A 23141-nucleotide genomic window follows, 5' to 3' on the forward strand; every position below is an offset into this window, starting at 1 on the left:
GCTCCCTGCTTGGCGGGAAGCCTGCTTCTCCCTCTCCCTGTCTCTGCGGCTCCCCCTGCTTGTGCTCTCTCTCTCTGACAGACAAATAACACAATCTTAAGAAAAACGCACACACACACACAGAATTGAAAGGTAAGTGCAGAATGGGAAAAGTTACGTACCCATTTTTAGGATATACAAAAAATTCGAACAGATCTATAAGAAACAGAACCTAATTGAAAAATAAATAGCAAAAGATCTGTATAGACACTTTATAAAAGATGATGTCCAAAGGGCCAACAAACACTTGAAAAAGGAGCTCAGCTGTATCAGGGACATACGAATGGAAATCACAAGGAGATGCCACGATACACCCAACCGAGCCATTAAAATCAGAGACTGTTAAAACTAAGTTGTTGGTAAGGACAAGGAGCGACCAGAACTCTCATAATAACCCTGCTCGTCAGAATATAAACAAATACAGGGGCGCCTGGGCGGCACAGTGGTTAAGCCTCTGCCTTTGGCTCGGGTCAAGATCCCAGGGTCCTGGGATCGAGCCCCACATCGGGCTCTCCGCTCGGCAGGGAGCCTGCTTCCGCCTCTCTCTCTGCCTACTTGTGGTCTCTGTCTGTCACATAAATAAAATCTTTAGGAAAAAAAAAGTATAAACAAACACAGCCACTGGACAATCACTTGGCATCTCCTAGCAAAGCTGTGCCCACCGTCCTGACAGCTTCCCCGACACTCATGCCCAACAGAAACGCGCACGTGTGTTCACCACGAGACAAGTACCAGCATCTTGACGGCAGCGTTTCCCATAGAAACCAAGAACCGGAAGCCACGGCAGGGTTGCACGAGGACGGAAGGACTAGCTGCGGCCCGTGTACAAGACGGGCTGCCGCGGCGCCGTACAGACCAACGCACGAGCCCTACACCCGCCGCCGCAGGGCAGTCTCGCGGCGTAAAGCTGGCTGACGGGAGGCGCCTGTGGTGACACGTCGGCAGCTTCATTTACAGGACGCCCCAAACAGGCCTGAGTCACCTCGAGTGTTAGACACCTTGGGGCGCTGTGAGGCCCCCGGAGGATGGCTATTTTCCTACTGCTTTGCCCGGATGGCGGTTGTAGGGTCATTCTGTGGCAGCTCAGTAAGTCGCGGACGGAACGTCGCTGTATTTTCTGTGTGTTTTGTCATGGTTCGATAAAGGAGGTCAAACATCAAGGCCCGCCACCTACCCAGCAGCGGGCAGCCCTCGTCCCTGCTGCAGATGAGGTACGCCATGCCGAACATGCTGGAGCGGAAAAGAAAAGAAGTCAGAGTCACAACAGGGAAATACCGACAGCGAGAGTGTTTCGTTCTCAGCTCCCGGAAAGTCTCCTTTCCCCTGACTTAAGGGTTGCAGATGCCTGGGGCAGGAGAAAGGAGAAATTCTTACCTGGGAAGAAGGAGCCCAAACAACTTTGGAGCCTGGGACAGTTTCAGTAAATGCCTGTTGAGTCTGCACTGGTGGAACCAAACCCCTTTCTGGGGAAACCAGTCACCACGACGGGACTCAAGGACACGCACGTGGCATACGGCCTCACAGCCCAGAAAGCACCACCGGGCGCCCACACACAGCGGCCCTCCCTGGCGAGCCCCCGCTTTGTGCCCGGCGCAGCTCCGTGCGCTCTGCATGTATCATCCTTGACCCTGATGAAGACCTCACCGAGACAGCACTAGCATGTCCGTTTTACAGAGGAGAAAACCGAGGTGCAGAGAGTTTAGCTTGCCCAAGTTCCCACGGGTAGTGGGGACAGTGCCAGGAATACCGACACAATCAGCATCAAGCCGCCGGTGCCGGCGCTTACCCAACACGTATCACTTCTTGTAGGAGCCTTTTCAGGCAACGGGACCACTGCCTTGCCAGCACTACTGTACTGTTTTGTTGTGTCTCTGTTGCAGCATATGCAACATACAGCTGATTTTGTCTACTGCATACGCTGGCGCCTCCCTATGAAACTGAGTTTGGGGGCAGGCACCGGGACCGGTTCATATTTGCACTTCTGCACTCTCTTATTTACAGAAATGGTACAGAAAAACTATGAGGCGGCCAGCCTTGGGATCGGGTAGTCCTGGCTTTCTGGGGTAGACAGACTGATTAACGGTCACCCTTTTTCACCCCTACCTGTGTCTGTGCCCTGTGCTATTCACTCTGGGCTCGGCCATGTGCATGCTTTGCCAGTGCGATGTTACCAGCCCTGACACAAGGACTGGAGACATGCTTGGGCGTTGGGCTCGCTCGCTCTCCCATGTTGCTGCGACGACATGCCTGGCGCTGGGTGATGCAGGCTGAGACACACAGAGCCAAACCGTCCCCGCCGTGTCACCAGACTCCACCCTTATCCCCCCTGACATTGTCCTGGATCGGCCGATGGCCTGCTGAGCCCCAGGCATGAGAACAAGCCTAGTCAAGATCAGCCAAATCCAGCCCAGATCGGCTGAACCCACATATTTGTGGGACCAACAAATGTTTATTGTGGTCTCTACTAAGCCACCAAGGTTTTGCGGCTGCCCAGAACGCAGCCTTACTGTGGCATTTCGAAACCCGGCTTTACTCATTCCTTCAAATAGCGTTTTATTGATGGTCTGCGCATGTCACGTGCAGCGCTGCTCCCGGGAGTACAGAGGTCCGTAAGAAAGACTCCTTGACCCAGCTGTAGCCCTGACTCTGTGTCTGGCCGCTGAGACCTGGGTTCTAGCTGACACAGAGAACTGATACCTTTCCATGTCCCATTCACTCACTCACTCATTCACTACTGTCGGTGCCCACTACGCGCCAAGCCTGGGAATATAAAAATGAACAAGAAATAGCCAGTCTCTGCAAAGAGCTCTCAATGTAGGAAGTGAAAAGCCTGTCGGGTCAGTAATTGTGCGGGGTACGTGCCAGAGAAGTACATCGAGGAGGAAACACTGGGCTGCCTGGGCTGGACTGGGCCCTTCCGAGCCAGCCTCACGGAGGAAGAGATCCCTGAGCTAAATTTCAAAAGTTGACTGTAGTGTCCCCAGCAGACTGGGGATGGGGTGGGTCATGGAGAAGACCATCTATTCAGACAGCCCAGAGAAGGGGGCACAGGAGGAGCAAAGTCGGAAAGGCGGGGACTGCCCTGTACGTCATTTCAAGGAAAGTGAACGCCATCACAAAGATGCCTGGGAGCCCTGAGGGGTTCCGAGTGCCCAGTGACACCCACACGTCTAAGCCGGGCTCCGGAGGAACGTGGCTCACTGCGGGCCAGCAGGAGCAGCCATCTATTACTCGCTCCAGCCCCATCGAGGCCTGGCACGCGGTGGACATGACCAGTAAATACTTCATGGTTGGCCACGGTGTCCATCTGGGTCCAAAGAGATACTCCAATGAGGGACTCTGTTCTGTTTGCACAACCTGTGGAGACTTGCCCGCCAACGGTCAGTAATGAGGGTAGAATGAGGTCCTGCGCCATCTACAATGTCAGTAGGATAGAGAAAGTTGAAGGATTTTGAAATCTGGGCCTTGGTCTGGGGAAGGCATAGATTTTAATTTCATAACTTGGATTCAGATCTGACATGGGCAACCAATGGGTTCTGTTTTGGTTTGGTTTTTTTGCTATCTTAATTTCCCCACTTCTTTACCAAAAAGTACCACAAAATCCACGCCCCACACTCACACTTTCTCATTAAGCCCCAGACACTGGTAGACCGGTCCGGAATCTGCAACACCCTTCATGACCTTCTTCGGAAGCTCTTTGAAAAAGTAGGCCGGGAGGTTGCTGCCATTGTAGGTGACGGAGTCACACGTCACAATCCCTGGGTAGTACATCATCATTCTGGCTGCGATGTTGACTTTCTGACCAATAACTGAAACAGAAAGGAAGACGGCAAAGACCAGGGAGAAAACAGCCATTGAACAATTAGAATGTGATCCCCAAGGGGCATCTTCAATCCTTACTCCGTTGGCCTCTCATGAATGACACAGAAGTCCTGCCTTCGACCACCCTCATTCTGCCCACGGTTTTTAAAAACTATACAGGGAGTTAACCTGATTAGCTATCCACACAGTTTCTACCTCTCCTGGGAGGCCACGGGGACAATGTGGTCGGAGATTAAAGGGTCTTGAATATGGAGAAGGTTCTGTATGGGCAGTGACCACAGGCCTGAGGGCTCCCAGATGAGCCGCAGCTGGTCTTCTGCTACAAGACAGACAAGCACAAGCTTGGGTGGGAGACACTGACCTCCCCATGAGGCACAAAATTGCAACTTTTCATTCCATTTCCAAAATGAATCACCTTCATTTGGGAATAACTTTTTTTTTTTTTTAAGATTTTATTTATTCATTTGAGAGAGAGAAAGAGAGCAAGAGTTGTAGGAGGGCAGAGGAAGAGGGAAGCCCGATGCAGGACCCTGGGATCATGGTCTGAGCCGAAGGCAGACGTTTGACTGACTGAGCCACGCAGGCGCCCATCGGCAATTTCTTGAGATTGCATAATTAGGGCTAGAAGGGGTGAGTGTGTAAGACAGACTCGGGGGATATTTTAAAGGGTAATGCACTAGTGTACAGGCTGAAGGAAGCCATGCAGCTTCGACCCCATCTCCATCTGTACGTCAGCAAATTCCCTGGGCAAGTTAGTAGTTTCGGACTCTCCCATGCTTTCATTTCCTCATCTGTAAATGGGGATGTAACAGTGTCCCTCTCAGGGGACAGTTTATAAAGATCCGTGAGTGAGGACACCCTGGTGGTTCAGTTGTTAAGGGTCTGCCTTTGGCTCAGGTCATGATCTCAGGGTCCTGGGATCAGGCCCCGCATCGGGCTCCATGCTCAGCGGGGAGCCTGCTTCCTCCTCTCTCTCCGCCTGCCTCTCTGCCTGCTGTGATCTCTGTCTGTCAAATAAATAAATAAAATCTTTTAAAAAATTGATTATTAAAATTTAACCATGCAATAAAGCACGGTATCATATCTCCATACCTGTCACCCAGCCCCAAAAGCCCCAAACTTGTGGCCAGTCCTGCCCCGTTCCCACTCCCATGTGCTCTGCACCCTGCATTATTTAAGAAATCCTATCAGACCTCGGTCGTTTCAGACATAGCTCTTCCAGTGTTCTAGAGGTTTTGTTCCTGAATATCTTAAACGGTAATAAGGTAATAGGAGGGAAGTCACAGCAGCGAAACCATGAGATAACATTTACTTTCTATTTCCTTTTGAGATTCGTGTTATTTATCAGGAATACCAATATCCTTAAATTTCTTTAGGATTTTTTGACGGGAATTAAGAGGCGTAACTGTCTCATGTTAACGGGCAACGACGAGAAAGTCCCCTCATTCCAGGAGCCGAGAGCCCCCACTGCTCCCTCGAGCACTACACATCTGAGTTGTGCAGAGCCCAGAAACGCGCGCTTTGCGAGCGTCGAGCTGCCAGTGGGTGAAGCTACAGGGCTCGGTTCCTCCTGAGGACTATGTGCTCTACAGCGCAGGGCCCACGTGTCGCTCAGCTCTGTCCGTCCTCCCACAGAGCTGGGGGCCAGGTGCGGGGAGGTGAGCTAGCCCAGCTCACCTGTGTACTCGTGTCTCACAGAGTGTCCGACGATCCCGCAGAAGACGATCCCGCTGGCCACGCCGATGGAGACAGTACTGGGGCCCGGAAGAAAGCAAGAGAGTTGTAAGGCAAAAGGGAAAGAAAATGGGCAGAGAGACCGTGGGGAGGGCGGGGACGTGACGATGCAGGGGCGGGCAGGGAGGGAAAGGGTTTTCAACAAGTAACTCTTCCACGGTGGGGAGTCTAGGGGCACTGGACAGGGTGGTCTAGAGCTGTGAAGGGGGGATGGTTTCAGACACAGAACTAAGTCTTTAGAAGTGATAAATCAGTTCACTTTTCTGCTATTTTTAAGTATTCATCTGGGCCACTTTTCTAGAAAAGAACCTCTCATCGCCCCAAGTGGACTTTCAATGGAGAGTGGCTGTGGCTGGAGGTAATTTAACTATCTTTGCTGTTGCTCGAAAGAACAAAGTCATTATTTTGAAAGGAGGTAACTCAGATGTAGTATGTGGCATCAAAAGCTAACTTGGTTGGTTCCCGAGGACGGCTGCATATACAGATGACTGGGGGCTGACACGGCGGGGATATTTAGAGCAGGGGGTGATACGCATTAAAGTCGAGCTACAAGTTGGGTCCTTGGGGTGCTCGGGTTAGATGAACCCCAGGGCCTGGGCTCTCAGGCAGCCAGGGCTGGGGACAGTAACCCTTACTCATCTTAACCATTTTACTGTGAGCAGATCATCTGGAGGCCAGATCAATATGTAAATTTCCAGCCCAAGGACTCATTGTATCTCCTAATTATTAAAAATCAGTGCAGGTATCCAGCTCAGCACCGGTGGTTCAGCCTCTACCAAGAAGTAGGCCAGAGCATCGAGACACAACCCCATTCTGTTTTCTGGCAAACCTACTGCGTTTTGACTTTGTAAGGGAGTCCTTTCTGCACTTGACTTCTACCGTCCCTTTATCACTGCACCGGGGCTGGGTCAGCCCTCAGTAGTGAATGCAGACAGCCTTCTCCTCACTTCCTGTTCCCTGCCCTTGTCTTCTCTCTCCCTAGATACTACAAAAGGCTCAGGGACCACTGGATGGGATCAAGGTTAACACTCACTGGATTTTGTGAACCTGAGAGCAGAAGTCAAATATATCCACGGCACTCTCCAAGGCATGAGTGACCTCGTCAGGAGCCTTTTCCCCAGGGAAACCAAAGACACAGAGGAAGGAGCAGCCCTGTGAGGGAGAGAGTCAGCAAACACAGCATGGTGACCTTTAAAGGGGACCAGCCAGAAGGCCCAGGGGAAGGTGGGCAGCAACTTTCCCTGTTGGGTCCCACTTCATCATGATTTCTCTCCTGCCTATTTTCTGTTTAGTAAATGTCCTCTAACTTCTAGAGCATCGCCAGCAGCAAGGGTTCCAGCCCGAGGAGAGCTCGCCTTTCTCCAGTGAGAATGGGCTGTCCTGGGCTACGGGTGCCCCCACCTGCCTCTTCCCTTGCCTCCAAGATCTCCTGCTACAGGGTGTTAAGCGTCCGTGTGAGAAGCAGCACAGAGCAGGGGGGAGGCACCAGAAGGCCTGTTCTCAGGCCCCTTCACGAGTGTGGAAACGTGGGCAGCTACACTCTGCGAACTTCAGTGTCTCAGTCTGCGAAGGGACGAAACGCAGAGCTGCCGAGGTTCCTTCGGCTACTAGGAGGGGAGTGTGTGCGCACGTGTGTGTGCGTGTGTGCGTGTGCACACATATAACTTTGTAAACTACAGTCTATGTAGACGTTTGTAACCTTGACGTTCTATTTGTAAACGTAGGTATCACATAATATATCACATAATACACGTGTCCGATATAAACTTGAGCTACAGTTACACCTGGTGAGCTATAACGTTCTTCTGAGCTATTGTTATTCTGAGGGAGAAAGGCTTCCACGGACGCTTTTCCTTGGCATGACCTTAGCTGTTCCGAGCAGAGATTAAGCTCGGAAGCTCGGGTCTTAGTATCAATCCCTTAAAAATTACCTCAGTCAGATGCTGTTGTCTGTAAGGAAAGAGGACAATCATGAGGACCAATTTCAACCTATGTCCAGCCTCATGAAACGCCAAGGAGAATGCCTGATCTCCTCAGGCCTCTCCGCAGAGTCTAAGAGTCCGATCCTCGCTGGCCGGGCTCTGTCTGGGCCGGAGCGAGGAAGCCCCGCTTCACGGCGTGAGGACTCGGGTAGCCCTTGCTCCAGAGAGCCCCGTAGTGGAGGAGGGAGTGTGCGGTGGTCATCGGGCGCGCTGCTCACGAGATGCAGACACGCGCGCACACTCGCACGCACAAGCACACGCACGCACACACGCACGCGTGCACACTCACACACACGCACGCGTGCACACTCACACACACACAGGCGTGCACACCCACACACACATGCATGCGCACGCACTCACACACACATGCATGCGCGCGCACTCACACACACAGGCGCACACACGCGCGCACACTCACACGCGCACCCACACGTCCACACGCGCGCACACTCACACGCACAAGCGCACGCACGCACGCACGCGTGCACACTCACACACACATGCACACGCGCACACTCACACACACATATGCATGCGCGCACACTCACGCGCACACTCACACGCGCGCACACTCACACGCGCACCCACACGTCCACACGCGCGCGGAAACCCCGGAGATGGGGAACCGATGCTCGCCAGCGCGTCCGCGTAATGGGTCAGTCACCCCGTTCTCCTCCGACGTGATGAGGCGCGGATTAGAAACACCCCGAAGCAAACAAACCAAACAGAACACCCAGAAGCTCGAGGGGCCGCCCCCAGCCCCTGCCTCGCTCCCCGCTTTGCCTCCCTCCCCACCCCCACCCCGTGGAGCCGGAAGGGGTACCTGAGGCGTAGACACGGCGGGTGCGGATTATGAGAAACAGGCTTCGGGGTGAGGCGGCTCCGGACACCTGCCCTCAAGGTCCCGGCGGCCTCGGCGCCGCAGGTGCACCTGCCCGGAGCGCGCGGCCGCCGCACAGGCTGCGTCCGGGTCAGGCCGAGACGGCGCTTTCGGGGTAAAAGCGTCCCCCTCTCCCCGGCCGAGGGGCCCGCCCCGCCGCTCACACCCACCTTGTCGAACATGAACACTTTGTTGATTTGGCCTCGGAAGACCCTCAGGACGGAGCTGATGTGCACGCAGGCATCCTGGATGGCCGAGCCGATGACCTCGGCCTTGTCTTGGTCCTTAAACACCAGGTTCACAAACACGATGGTCACCGGGCGCAGCTCAGACAAATAGCCCCGGAGCTGCTTGTCGTCGATCTGGGGAGCGGAGAGCGGCCGTCCTCAGCGTGCGTCCTTGGCACCCGGCTCGGCGTCCCAAACCCACCTCCACGTCGTCACTGGGGAGCCCCGCAAGGCTGCACTTCTCGGAATCGGGGCGCAGCAGGGCAGACCCGCCCGCAGCGGAGCCGCGGACCCGGAGCGCACGGTCCCGGCTCTCCAGGGCGGCGCCCACGCGGCTGGTGCGCACCACGCCCTTGACCCCTGCGGGTCCCTGGCGCCTGGAGGGGCGTCGCAGTCCCACAAAGGGTGCTGGTCCTGTTGGCGCTCTCGCAGTTTAGGGACAAGAACAGCGTGTCACTAACCCAGCCTTAAATTTTCACGGCCTGGGACTGTCCAGGACATTCTCCTGTTCTATCCCACTTTATCTTCCAGTGAAACAAAATCAGATTATCCCCCACTTCACTGGTTAGATAACTGAGACATGAAGCAACACTACAAGCTTCCCAGGGTCACAGGGAGCCCAATCTCCGGGCCCCTGGTCCAGTGCTCCATTTACAACTGGCACCTGCGCCCGCTGTCTCTTTCATCCCACCCCCCTCTGCTCCCCACTTTCCGCCACAACAGGCCCCGGAAAGGAGAGAAGCGCATTCCCAAATCGTGCCTGCTTATCACCATTCTTGAATTTTGTTAAATTAAACACAGAGCAAACCAGTGGGGGAAAACCATTGCAGTTTCTCTCCAAATAGCACAAAACTGTCCGAGTCGCCATTGACAAAAGAGGGAATTGTGCATAGGGAACCCTGCGGTCATGCCTCCTAACTGGCTGGGACAGGCCTGGTTTTAGGTAATTTTATACTTTTCATAAAAGATGACTTAATCGGGGAATGTGGGTGGCCCAGTGGGTTGGGCCTCTGCCTTCAGATCAGGTCATGATCTCAGGGTCCCGGGATCCAGCCCCACATTGGGCTCCCTGCTCAGCGGGGAGCCTGCTTCTCCCTCTCCCTACCCACTCACTCATGCCCTCTCTCTCTCTCTCTCTCTCAAATAAATGAATAAAATATTTTTTTAAATTTTATTTACTTGACACACAGATTGAGAGAGAGAGAAAGATCACAAGTAGGCAGAGAGGCAGACAGAGAGAGGGGGAAGCAGGCTCCCTGCTGAGCAGAGAGCCCGATGCGGGGCTGGATCCCGGGACCCTGAGATCATGACCTGAGATGAAGGCAGAGGCTTAACCCACTGAGCCACCCAGGTGCCTTGAATAAAGTATTTTTTTAAAAAAAGATGATTTCATAATGTCTAACAAATCAATGTGATAACTTTTCTTCAATAAATCACTAAATAAGAAATTAATATTAAACAAAGATTTAAAGATGAAATCGAGCAAAGAAATGAGTTCAAAATGATTCCACTGGACTGTGTGCACCTCTGAGGATCTCTGTGCTGTAGGTGCAGTCTTGGTACTGTGGGGAAAGGTCGTCTTTGCCTGCTTTCAGCTCCCCCAGCTCTATCTTTTCAGCCGGTGTTTGTCATGCCTCCCCACAGCCTTCCTGCTGACTGATGGAGTCTATCTTCTACCCTGTTCCTGGAAGCCTTGTTCTCCGCTGGTTGCAGCTAACAAAGCATAGTGTGTCCTCTCTCCTGGAGGCAGGGAGGGAGGGTTTTCCGGAGCTTCAGAAATCTCAGGGGCCCCGCAGTGGCAGGTATGGGAGGCAGGGCTTTCAAATTGGGCTGAAGGCGGAGGGTGAGTTTGGCTACCACTTCCCACTGGGAAGGCACCCGTCCGCTGTGCAGGCTTGCCGAAGAGTTCCTCCACGACACAACTGCATTTTGATGGAATTAAGGGTTAAAACAGGGCATGTATCAGGAAGATGTACAGCCTGTGCAAAAAAATGTAGGATTCGGACAGAACAAGGTTCAAATCCTAGCTATGTCTCTTACTTTAATAATCTCGGGAAAGTTGCTGGTATCCTTCCAGGTCTTGGCTTTCTCATATATAAAATGGGGATCAAGCTCTCCAGCAAGGACTGTGAAAGATCAACATGTGAGAGCAGAAGGCCCGGGCTATGGTGAGTGCTGCGGGTCACACGAATCAATATGTTTAAGGAACCCTAGATCTCAGCCAATAAAAAGGGGAAATTTTAGGGGGTGAAGGTAGTTCTGGGCATCATAATTATCTGTATTGTTAACTCCCACAGCTCAAGATGAGGTGAGTCAGTGACTGAGAGAAACAGTGTAGCAATATGCTAATTCTTTTGAGTTCTTTCCACTACCGCTTAAACAAAGGGTGGCCGCATGTTATTGTTTGCTGGGAAAAGTTCCCATTTGCCCAGTTGTATAAAATGCACAGTCCTGGTTTATGCCTGTAGTCAGAGTGTAATTATGAATAATGCCTCCTTTAACTCTTAAAAATATCCTGATTTGAAGAACAAATTTTGTAATCTCCTACACATGGAGAACATCAGCCCCATCTTCTTTTAGTTCAATGAAACATTTTACTGGCTACTGGTTTTCTCGATCTTTCCTGATGTCCAAGATCCCTGATAATAAAAGCCAATGAATCAAATGTGCAGATACCTGCTTCAATATGCTTTCCATCACATACTTTTGCAGGGACATCTCCAGCTCAGGGTCGGACTCCAGCATGCACGCAAGCCTCAGGAGGTCTAAGAGGGCAGAAGGAGGGGCAGGATCAGAAAAGCAAGCGTGGTTCTGCAGAGCTAGAGACAGGAGTCTCCCTGTCCCCGTTCCCTTGGGTGGTGGTCTTCACGGTCCAGTCATGGACTTTGGGACACCTCGTGGCCAAAGAGAACCAAAGGAAGTCCAATGAGCGATTCTTTGAAGTTGCAGGTTTCCCCGAATTCTGTCACATGGAGCTCCAAACCCTGTTACACTTGTCATCATGCTTTGCAATGTGGGGAGACTTTTCCTTTCAGACCTGAGCTAAAGCCATGGCCACAGGGGATGCGGACGGACAGACGGGAGGAGGACAAAGAGAAGGACTACAGACGGGAGGGGCTGGCAGGGGAGAGAGAGAAAGATTCCGGAGACTTCTAATCTCTGGGCTTCTCGCTCCCAGTTTGATAGCAACTCGTTGTGTGAATCTGGACAAGTCACCTCACTGCCCTGGGGGCCCCCCATTTCCTCATCGGGGAAAATGGAGGTTGACGGTTTTATACTCAAGAATAGACCAGCAGGTGGTGGTAGGAATGAGCACGAAGAAATAAAAAAATAAGGGAGAAAAGTTTTCAGCACGTATTCGAATAACAATGGTGCAAAAATATGAGATGAATAATAAGAACGAAGTCTGAAAAGGATATAAATTTAGAAGGAAATTCCATTTAGCCCATTTATTGAATATATCTCAAGCCTACTGTATTCAAAATACCATGCTAGGCACTACGTGGGAATAAAAAAGTAATGAGGAAGCTTGGGCAATTTCCTGGAGGCACTTCCTCACTGGGCTTCCAAACCTTATATGCGTGGAAACGCCACACAGAGAAAGAAAAGCTCAAATGGGCGAATAGATCGTAAAGAGGAAGAAGTGGTCAGTGTGAGGTGGCCAAATCGGGGACAGGGTCACAGGAGAACTAGACAATTCTACTGCATCTTGAATGACTTCTGGCATCTTTCTAGAAGGACTGAGGAGGGCATGCCTAGCAGAGGGATGGTGTCAGTGAAAGTCAAGCATGAGAACGGGGCGCCTGGGTGGCTCAGTGGGTTAAAAGCCTCTGCCTTCAGCTCGGGTCGTGGTCCCAGGGTCCCGGGATCGAGTCCCGCATCAGGATCTCTGCTTGGCGGGGAGCCTGCTTCCCCCTCTCTCTGCCTGCCTCTCTGCCTACTTGTGATTCCTGTCTGTCAAATAAATAAATAAAATCTTTAAAAAAAAAAAAAAAGAGTGAGGACAGTGCTTTAAAGGACTGGTGAAGATTCCAGCCTGGCTGGACTCCCCTGGGAGTACTGGAGATTAAGAAATGATGATGCGGACATCGGCTGGGTAAGAGCCTTATGGTTTCTGTTCAGGTGGTGATCTCATGGGCTGTAAGATCGAGCCCTGTGCGGGCTCTGTGCTCAGCAGGGAGAGCTTCAAGTGTCTCTCCCTCTGCCCTTCCTTCCACCTCTCTCTCTAATAAATAAATAAATCTTGATTTATTTTTATATTTAATTTTAATTTTTTAAAAAGATTATTTATTTATTTGACAGAGATCACAAGTAGGCAGAGACGCAGGCAGAGAGAGAGGAGGAAGCAGAGGCCCGAGGCGGTGCTTGATCCCAGGACCCCGAGATCATGACCTGAGCCGAAGGCAGAGGTTTTAATCCACTGAGCCACCCAGGCGCCCCTAAATAAATCTTTAAAAAACAGGAAGAAGAAATGATATGGAACAGACTATGGAGAGAGACAAGGGAGCAGGAGTTGTTATAAAGGTCTAGGTTAGAGGCGCCTGGGTGGCTCAGTGGGTTAAGCCGCTGCCTTCGGCTCAGGTCATGATCTCAGGGTCCTGGGATGGAGCCCCGCATCGGGCTCTCTGCTCAGCAGGGAGCCTGCTTCCCCCGTGTCTCCACCTGCCTCTGCCTACTTGTGATCTCTGTCAAATAAATAAATAAAATCTTTAAATAAAATAAAATAAAGGTCTATGTTATCACAGAGGCAATGTGACAGAGATGTACGTGTGCCTACGGGAAAGTAAAGAATTTGGCTGGTCCTTGTTCTTGGTACCTTGGTACCTAAGTCTCTGGAATTTCTCAAGTGATGGGATTGTCTGGTCTTCTTGGACCTTCAGACCACAGCTGGGTTTCGGCCAGCGGGGTCTCAGGATGGGGCCAGTTGTGCTGAAAAACGGCAAGTGCGTGAGGAGAGGTTTGGGGCTTCGAGCCGTGTGGTATGAGCCTGACCTCCGACCTCTGACGAGGGCCACAAGCCTGAAGAGTGAGTCTCATCACGTGGCCAAGGAGTCAATCAGTTACGTCTACTTAGCCAAACCCCAATAAAAACTGAACCCCCCAGAGCCAGGGTGGACTGGTTGTGGTTGGCGATCACACAGCGACGTGCAGGAAGGGTGATGTGCCCTGAGGACACAGAAGCTCATGGCTGGGACTCTCCAGATTTTACCCTAAGTGTCTCTTGTTTTGGCTGGTCCAGATTTGTATCCTTTACAATAAAACTAAAATCGTGAACTTAGCTGTTCCCTAAGATCAATGAGTCATTCTAGTGAATTACTGGGAGCCCTGGGGAAACCCTACATTTACAGATAGTTGGTCAGAAGTTCAAGTGGCCTGGGGGTCCCAGAGCTTGCCGCTGGTGTTCAAAGTTGCCGGGTTGGGGGGAGGGGGCTTGGAGAGCACGTAACCTGTGAAATCTGTGCTAACTCCCGGTGCTTACCATCAGAATTGCATTGTGATACTGCAGTGCCCAAAGTGAAGCCTGAAGAGGCCCTGTACTGAAGGCACCAGTAAGACCTAGGAGACGTGATCAGGTAGAGCTGGCTCAAGGGATGTACCATGGACCTTCTCCATCTCTGGAGCTTTTGGGTTCTTGGCCTCTCTTGGTCAATTCTGCAACAGTTTCCGTCCTGCCCAACCTCCTGCCCCATGACATACTACAGCTTAGTAAAAGTATTATCTACTCTTTGTAATGTTCAGAATGTCTAAGACCCGTGCAGGTAAGGAGGAGGATTCAGACGTGCTCCTGAAGCTCCAGTGTGCAGGAAGAAACAACTGTGGGAGAAAGACGAGTAGCTCAGAGCTCAGACAGGGTCGAAACCAATTCTTAGGCCCAAGCCTGTGGTGCTACGTCAGCAAACCAAAACTTCAGGTACTGTCACGTCCCTGGAAATGCCCCACTTGACCAGAAATGCAGTCTATCTAGCCAGCCAATCCCCAAATGCCAAACCAGCTTCCAGCTTCTCAGCCCAAACAAGGTTGACCATGTGGCCCTAAGCAGCTGGATACTTTCTACTTGCTGCTTCCTTGTTCTTTATTGCTCATCTTATAAAAGCTGCCTTCTGCCCCATTTTGCAGGTCTCCTAAAGAAGGATTTGCATTTTTTTGTTTTGTTTTGTTTTTTGCGTCACCTAGATTGTCTTTAACCTTTTTTTTTTTAATATACTTTAACCATTTTTAAACAACATGTTAATGTTGGAGTACCAGTTTGGCATTCAGTGGAGATGACCCATGGGCAGGTTTTTGAGTCTAGAAATCAGATCAAAGCCTGGGCTGGATTCTGGCAGTTAGGGCTGGATCTTATGTGAGGCAAGCAACTAGCAAGACCACGAGTAGTGCCTCCTTAAATTTCGCACCCGAGGCTTCTCCTTTCCTCACCCTAGGCCCAGTCTTCTGGGAGTCCTAGGAACGAGGAGCACGGATGAATAGAACGGATCTCCAAGAGGTCGGTAGGAAAGACTAGAGGGTCGAGGACAGAGCCCTGGAATAGCCAACATTTAAGGAACGGGAAGGAGATGATGCAAGGGCAGTGGAAACAGGTGGCTTAAGGTATAAAAGCAAAACTGAGAAAGAATATTCATGAACCCAAGGAAAGAGGAGAAGCTCGTGTCCATAAGAAGAGAGTAGTTTAAGGCCAACCAGCTAGGATGAGGCCTGAAGAGAGGTTACCTGCTTCGGTAAGTTGATGGTCACTGGTGGCCTTGACCTCAACAGTCTCAGCAGATGGGAGAAGTGGCTAGAAGCTAGATGTCACCTACTCTAGACGCTAGAGTAGGTGAACACATGTCCCTCAGGCCCATGCAATTTTCTTGCAAGTTTCCCGGGTGAACAAATAAATAAGAAGACAGGAGGAGGCACAGACATACAGATGACTCTTGAGAACTTTGGTGGTGAAATTAGAAGGGGAAAGTAGGGTTCACAGAGGTTTTATTTTTCCTTTCATCATGGGGCAGACCTGCACATGTTTAGATGATGAGGGGGAGAGTCATTGCCAGAGCAGAGGAGGAGGGCCTGAGGAGGGTACTTGGAATCAGCGTCCTGAGGCATGGGAAGGAGGTCCCTCTTGTGTGCTGCTGAGGACCAGGAGCCGTAATGAGAGCCAGTTATAATAGAGCCCTGGGTGTTGCTAAGACCCTACTGACCACTGGTAAAGGCAAAGGCTCTTGTCCATGGAGTGTACTTACTTTTGTGGTCACCAGAAGGATAATAATTCATGAAAGTCATACACTTTGTGAAAAATTCATCAAAATTAAAAGTAGAAGGCGGTTTTAAGAAATTAACCTAAATAAAGAAAAAAAAGAGAGAAGATTTTGGTTATTCCAAGGGTTGTCTGGTCCTTTGAATAGAATTTCTCAGCAGAAAGGGAAGGAAGTGTGCTTCTGAATGTCCAGGACAGGGTAAACAGAGACTGCATACTTAGACAACAACAATCTTTCATTTGGATGTGATTACATTAAAAATATTTCTGATTATTTCATAAGATCTCAAACTTCAGTGTGTACACACAAGGTCACACTAGAGGCTCGCCTGCATACTTTTCCACTCTTAAAACTTTCTTCTTTCTTTCCTTCATAACATTTTAATGTAAATAAGACCCGGTTAAACCATCTATCATTTCTTTCTTATATCATGAGGATAAAGTTGGACAAAGGGGGCTGATGCCCAAAAAAGTAGTAGGCGCATCCCCAGCAGTAAGAGTCACACCATGGGAACCCCGTGCTGTGGTTCCTTGAGAATGACACAACCTCGGCTCTATGGTGTTCTTGCCTCCCAGCCCAGGTGAGTAACCTTAGTCCAGGAACGAGAGAGGATCAGGCAAAACCAAATGGAGGGACATTCATCAGGATGGTCAATGCTCTTACTACGTATCAAGGTCAAATAAGGAAACACTGAAGAATGGCCATCGATTGCAGGAGACTGAAAACAACGCCAAAACGCAGTGTGCGATCGGGGATAGAGTGCTGGAACGTTCCACCGAGAGCCTCCTGTAGGAAACTAGTGAGGTCTACGGGAGGCCTTTCTTCAGCGAACAGTCGTGCTGCTGTTGGTTTTCTGGCCTCGACCGCTGCACTCTGGTTATGGAAGATGTTAACCTCTGGGGAAGCTGGGTGAGGAAACTGTACTAATGTTGAACTTTTCTGTGAGTCTAAAAGTCATGAAGATTCAAACAGTTTCTGAAGGTATAAGGAACGATCCAAGAAGTCAGGCCCTGTTAGCCGGCTAGGTCGCGCGGCCCGGGTGCAGGCGGAGGGCGGCCGGGTATGGGGCGCACACTGATGCCCGCCGTGGGAGAGCCTCCCGCCTGCGCCGGCGGCTCCCCCGATCTCCACCTCCCGTCGGCCTCGAGGTCCACTCGGGTTCCGCCGGGGCTCAGCCCTCCTCCCTGCCGCACACGCCCGGAGCCCCGTTCTCCGACTGGCCGCGCCCCACGGGCGGGCCTGCTTGTAGCCCGGCCTCGACCTGGGCCCCGTGGTGCTGCCGGGCGGGGCTGTGGGAAAAGTCCCTTCCCGCACCGGACGGCTGCCCCCACGCCCCTCCTGTCCTCAGCCACAGTGATCCCTTCCTGAGTCCGGACGGGGTTGAGTCGCGAAAGCGACGGCCGATGGCAGCCGCAAACGACAGCCTCCGCCCCCGGGGAATGAGCAGGAGACCCGTCCTCTCCCTTCCCGCGGCCCTGGCTCCGCCGAAGGCCTCCAAGCCCGAAGTCCGCCCCCTCAGGTAGCAGCGAAGCCTAATCGCTTCCTCTTGAGCGCCCAGCCGTGGCTCCTGGACGGGAGCCTGTCGGCCCCACTCAGGCTCCCGCGCGGGGGCCTCGCAGGCCCTGCCTGCCCAGTGGCCTCCCGGCACAGACCGACAGCACCTTCCGGAAGCGGCCGCACCGCACCTACCTTGACAGCCCTCTGATCCGGGATCCTCTCAATCTCGATCATGCTCCGGTCGCAGAGCTGCCAGCAGTTCGGTGACAGGACGACATCGTTCATCTGCGCCATGTTCTGTGCCAGGCGCACGTCCTCCACCGCCTGCCCGATCACCAGAAAATAGTTGCGCGCTTCGTCTCCGAAGACCAGCATGGTGATGTGGCCGGCGGCCAGCCCTGGCGAGGGGCAAGCACAGAAGTTTCCGGGTCAGTCCCCGGCACAGTCCGAATCTCGCGTGGCGGTCCTACCTCAGAGCGGATGCTGTTTCTGGGACTTGATGGGGGTCATCGATGCGTCTGCCGGCCCAGCCCTTCCGAAACTCTTCCTCCCGAGCTAGAAACTCAGCGGCTGGTTTTCACCTTCCGGTGACGCCTCTCGCTCTACATGGCCCTCTCAGTCCCCAAGTTATTTTATCCCCTTTTCAATCTGTTTGTACTACGGAGCAACAGAAACAACTTTAGTAACTCCTTTTGGAGAGGGTCTGCATTTTCTGAGCTGAGGCTTTGACTAAAAAGACACCCTCAGGGTTGAATGTGAGGCACCAGCCAGAGGGAAAAGGTTGGGGACAAGGAGGAGGTATGTTGACGGTCCGGGCCCCACCCCTTTGGTACCAGAGCCACAGAAGACAGAAACGACACGCGTGCGAGACGCACTCTGTGAGGGCTGAGGTGAGCCACGGTTCTGTCAGCCACAGTAACAGCAGCAACAGCAGGACACGGGTTAGTTTGCGGGGTGCTTAGCATGGGCCCGGCGCGACCCGCGGAGCTCACGCTCCCCTGTTTGTAAGGCCTGTGAGGAGGCTGTCAGGATGAGCCCAAGCTCCTCAGGGTTCACCCAAGGCCGAACCGCTGGGGAGGGAGCCCCCACTCCTGGTTAGCCTCATGCCAGAGTCCAAGACGCGACGGGTGGGCTGAGCCCCTGCGCTCCACTACATTCTGGGTTTCCGCTCAGGGAGAGATGCCTGGGCGTGGGGACCCGCTTCCAGAAGGCGGGGGCGACTCTCCGTTCTCGGGCCTCACCGATCTTGACGCGCACGTCCAGGCCTTCTTCAGCCTCCTGCGTCTCGAACAGCCCGTGGATCTCCAGGCTGCACTTGATCACCACCGTGATGATGTTCTCCAGCTGCCTCCGCTCAACCTTCCACAAGGCCAGCAGCGCGTCACCTGGAAGGGACAGACACACCCGAAGGCTTCGGAGCTGCCCGGGCGGGGACCTGTTTTGTCGGAAATCTGTCCGGACACTCACTCCTCGAACATGCCTCCAGCCAGCCCCAGCCTTCTCCGAGGCGCCGCCTCCGTCGCGGCCCAGGAACCCCGCACTCCTCCCTCCCCCCACCCCAGCGAGCCCCCCTACCTGCAAATTTTAAGATGTCTCCTCCAAAAATTAGCACTTCTGAGAAAAGAAGAAAACAAGGTAAATTAAAGTCCAATATCTTCATCTTCATCCATGGAATAGAAATTCAGTCAAGAGATCAGTTCGGAGACTAAACTTATCCTAGAGAAGCGTCACACACGTCACTCGCGCCCGCTGAGCGTGACAGAGCGCCGCGCACGGCACTAGCTGGGCGCGTGCTCTGTTCCCGTGAACGGGAAGAGGCAGGAGAGAAGGTGGGATTTCCCGGGAGGCCTGCGGCAGCGACCTGCGCCCATGACAGCGGGACGCTCTTGACGCATCAGGACACGTCTTGGGGGGGGGGCGTGAGTGGACGCGGGGCGGGCTTCCACGGAAGTGAGAATCAGGGAACTGGGAAACCACGACGACGGTCGGCTCGGGTTTTATTACCAACCTCCCTTTCCTTTAGGCTTTACGACTGAAGTGGGCGTTTTTTGCTCTTATTTGTGCCTCACAGATCTGTTGAGCCCTGTTGTGCTGAGTGGGACACAAACAGGAATTAGACAGTTTCTGCTTTTAAGGAGCATTAACTCGTGTCTGGCGTGTGACGTTAGCCCGTCAGCCCGATGAAAGACTAGACCCTGAGTTTACCTTAACAGAGTAAATATTTTTCTTCATGAATAGTTCAAATTAAGGTTACAAACAAGATGGTAGGCGGAGGTTGAAAAGTCAGTTGTGCCTCTGAGTTCGTCATTAGAAGACAGAGCACTAATGAGTTAGTAAAACTCGCTTGTTTTCGTCATGACGACATCTGGGTTGTGGCGACGCTTGCTTTTTCGAGTCACTGAATATAACCGAAGTTCTTTAAAGGGAACCTCAGAGTCAGTCTTTCAACTGGTGCAAACCCTCTCTCCCTTAAACAGTCTGCGTTAGTGAGGTGTGATTACTTTCCTTCCCTCGCGCTGTATTGTATTTCAAAAAAGACTGGTTTCTTACACATTTCATGAGGAAAACAAAGATCGCATTCTCTCGGGTGATAACCAAGAAGTACAGGAAGACGGTCAAGGAGACATACTCAGGTCGGAAGCCCAGGGGCACTCACTCTCCACTATTGCGCTGATGTAGTGGTTGAGGATCTCCACCAGCTGCTCGGCCCCTCGGTCCATGTACATGGCCGTGCTGAACTTCTCAGTCATGGCGGTGAACCCTGTAACAAACGTCCGCCTCATTTCCTCGGCCGCTTGGAGGAACCAAACAGCCAGGGAAAGAGGAAGCCACTGGAGAGCACTGAGCCCTAGCTTTGAAGAACGGGCACGGTTTCTTCTCCATGGCCTTCGGCTGGTCCAGGTCAACCATGGGGCCTCCCATCGACGCTTATTTTAGGGGTCAGGAAAAGAGGCCCGCTACCTCTGCCCTCCAGATTTCCCAGCCTGTGAGGGGATGACTGCGATTCCTCTAACCGGGTAGAACTTCCATTCCATCGTAATGAAAACACAGGAAACGGAAACATGTCTGAAGAGGTGACACGTTTACTGCTAAGACGTAAACAACACCTGCGGAGGTCAAGTGTGCCTGGGCTGTGCGTGGGGCTGGGGAGCTGGACTCGGTGAAACTGGGCAGGGACACGGAGCCTGAAGTTCCAGGCCTGGGCCTGGGGCATCTCAAAGGTGCGCCCGTGACTGGACCTGCCGGGCAAGGGAAGACACAAGGGCCAGCACACAGGCTGCCCCTCCTCCCTCCTGTCTTCCCCACAGGAACACCTCCTCTAACAGTGTGGAAACGCAAAGAAGGCACCGCACTGTGCCGGCAAGCCCGGGGTGCTCACCCACATCAAAGATTCCCTCTGTGCTTGCCTGAAATATCGACAAACATCAGGACTCCATCAAAATAATCCACAGAGGGTCGCTCTGGAGAGAAGTCTCCGTAGACGATGAGGTCCGGTAAGTGAGCCGCTATCCGGACAATGGCTCGGTCCTGTGATTCTTCTCTTCTGGAGCTCATGTTCAGGGCAAACGTTCAGGAATCTGTGGTCACAGCAAACTGTCCTCAAGTAGACCTTCTACAAAGAAAAGCTGAGGAGGCAGGGGCACTAGTCACTCCGTCTCCGCTCCTTGGGCTTCTGTCCTCATGGTTCATCGTCCTCTCTCCCTCCCTTTGGTCCTCATCCCTCTTTCTCATTTTTGAAAATTAAAAAAGAGAAGTGCCGATGTGGGTTTACGTGGGTGAACATTTACATAAAGGTGAGAAGCAAAGCACCATATCACATACTAGCAAGTAAGTGTACAAGTAAGGTACAGTCTTAAATTACGAGAGGGAACGAGTTCAAAGGGATGAGTGTGCGTAGGGCTTTAAACTGAAAGTTAAAAGGCAAATATTGAAATTTTAATTTACTGCCCAGTTAGTTCTAAGAAAAACCAGAATTTCCTAATGCCTTCTTTTAAGCTGTTGGGGTCAATTAAATGTTCATGCCTGAATGTTGTAAAAATCATGCTCTATCCCCGTGAACAGAAATGGCATACCCAACATTTTCGGAGCAATCCAAGTTCCTGGAAGAAGTGATACAGATCTTCTTTTTTAAAAAAGATTGTATTTATTTATTTGACAGGCAGAGATCACAAGTGGGCAGAGAGGCAGGCAGAGAGTGAGAGGGGAGGAAGCAGGCTCCCCGCTGAGCAGAGAGCCTGATGCGGGGCTCGATCCCAGGACCCTGAGATCATGACCTGGGCCAAAGGCAGAGGCTTAACCCACTGAGCCCGCCAGGTACCTCAGTGATAGAGATCTTAAGAGCATTAAAAGGAAAAAAAAAAAAAAAAGGAACTGTTCCTGATTGTCAGGGAGGAACTGGTTGGTAATTTCAACCAGACACAGGTCATACTGGGGTATGTGAGAACATTGGAAGGAAAAAGTGAGATACATAACATCTATCATAGGCTTAAGAAAAACATTTAAGAAAAAAAAAAAGGGAAACTAGTATATTTAGCAAAGTCTAAAATGTAGAGAAACCTCTAAAATTGAGTACTAAATATTAAGTATTGAATAACCTTTGAAAGGAAAAGCCCTGGCAAACTCAAATATTAAGAAGTGAATAAAAGATAGAGAAATGTGCACCTAAGGTTTAAAAAAAGAGGGGGGGCAGCATTTAAAAATTCAATAAAAACCGTAGCATGTCTAGGAACAGCTAATAGAGAATCAAATAAATAATTGCAGATCGCGCATTTGGAACGTGTCATATGAACTTACAGGGGGACGCAGAGGACGGAACCCCCAGAATGAGCTGGAACTCAGGGAAAATGCAGAGGTTAAGAGAACTTAGAGGGAGTTTTAGGCTTTATTAAAAGCAAAGAAATTATTACAAGAGGAATAAGGACAACATTTCTGCTGTCTTCACTGTGGAGAACTGAAAAGCACAACAGAGATTGCTGAGAAAGAACTGAACTCCAAGCTAAGAAGGTAGAAATAAAGCACCCAGTCACTTCAAATAAACCTGAGTAGCCAGCCCCGGGGAACCTATGCACACAGACACGAAGGATGAACCCATGCAATCTTGAGAACAAGAGAGGAAAACTGGAGATGGCCACTTTGTTTCCTGCATTTCCAGAGATGAGGCTACAGAGCACTCAGACTGGTAAATACAATGTATCCATCAGCAGAAGCTGGCTTTGCTCCATTAACAAATACTCCAAAATGACAGTGGCTTGAAATAACAAAGGCCTATTTCCTGTTCGTTTCTCCCTTGTCTGTCCTAGGTCTTCTGAGGCTTTGCTCTGTTACTGCCTTCAATCTGGGACCTTCCAGCCAGCCAAACGAGGATTTGCTGGAGAAGACTCATTCTTTTTTTTTTTTTTTTTAATTTAAAGTTTTGTTTGTTTGTTTTTTAAAGATTGTATTTATTTACCCTACGCGGGGCTTGATCCCAGGACCCTGAGATTGTGACCTGAGCCGAAGGCAGAAGCTTTAACCCACTGAGCCACCCAGGCGCCCAAGGGCAGACTAATTCTTAATGTGTCCTCTCGGAAGCGACATATTTCTCTTCCACTCACAGGACACTGGCCAAAGAAAATTATGTGAGCATGATTTCCCGTAAGTGTGAAAGTACGATTCTACGGTGTGCAGTGGGAGACAGAGTGGGAATATTTGTAGTAATTCAGATATGTGCTGGTAGGTG

General features: G+C 51.4%; 1 protein-coding gene across 5 annotated transcripts in view; it reads right to left on the reverse strand.

Annotated features, from left to right (window-relative positions):
* The window catches only part of ADCY10 (adenylate cyclase 10), a 69405-nt gene that overhangs the window by 41065 nt on the left and 5199 nt on the right, over positions 1-23141 (reverse strand). For all 5 annotated transcript variants that reach the window (XM_032318042.1, XM_032318046.1, XM_032318044.1 and 2 more), the window contains exons 2-13: positions 20830-21048; positions 20079-20183; positions 18998-19036; positions 18664-18807; positions 17615-17820; positions 15911-16007; positions 11364-11452; positions 8631-8822; positions 6629-6747; positions 5539-5615; positions 3659-3848; positions 1214-1269 (exon numbers count right to left, since the gene is read on the reverse strand). In XM_032318042.1, the coding sequence (XP_032173933.1) occupies positions 1214-1269; positions 3659-3848; positions 5539-5615; positions 6629-6747; positions 8631-8822; positions 11364-11452; positions 15911-16007; positions 17615-17820; positions 18664-18807; positions 18998-19036; positions 20079-20183; positions 20830-20977 (1462 nt within the window). In that variant the 5' untranslated portion in view covers positions 20978-21048. The remainder of the gene's footprint in view (positions 1-1213; positions 1270-3658; positions 3849-5538; positions 5616-6628; positions 6748-8630; positions 8823-11363; positions 11453-15910; positions 16008-17614; positions 17821-18663; positions 18808-18997; positions 19037-20078; positions 20184-20829; positions 21049-23141) is intronic.

The sequence above is a fragment of the Mustela erminea genome, chromosome 17 (assembly GCF_009829155.1).
Source record: "Mustela erminea isolate mMusErm1 chromosome 17, mMusErm1.Pri, whole genome shotgun sequence".
NCBI classification, from domain to species: domain Eukaryota; kingdom Metazoa; phylum Chordata; class Mammalia; order Carnivora; family Mustelidae; genus Mustela; species Mustela erminea.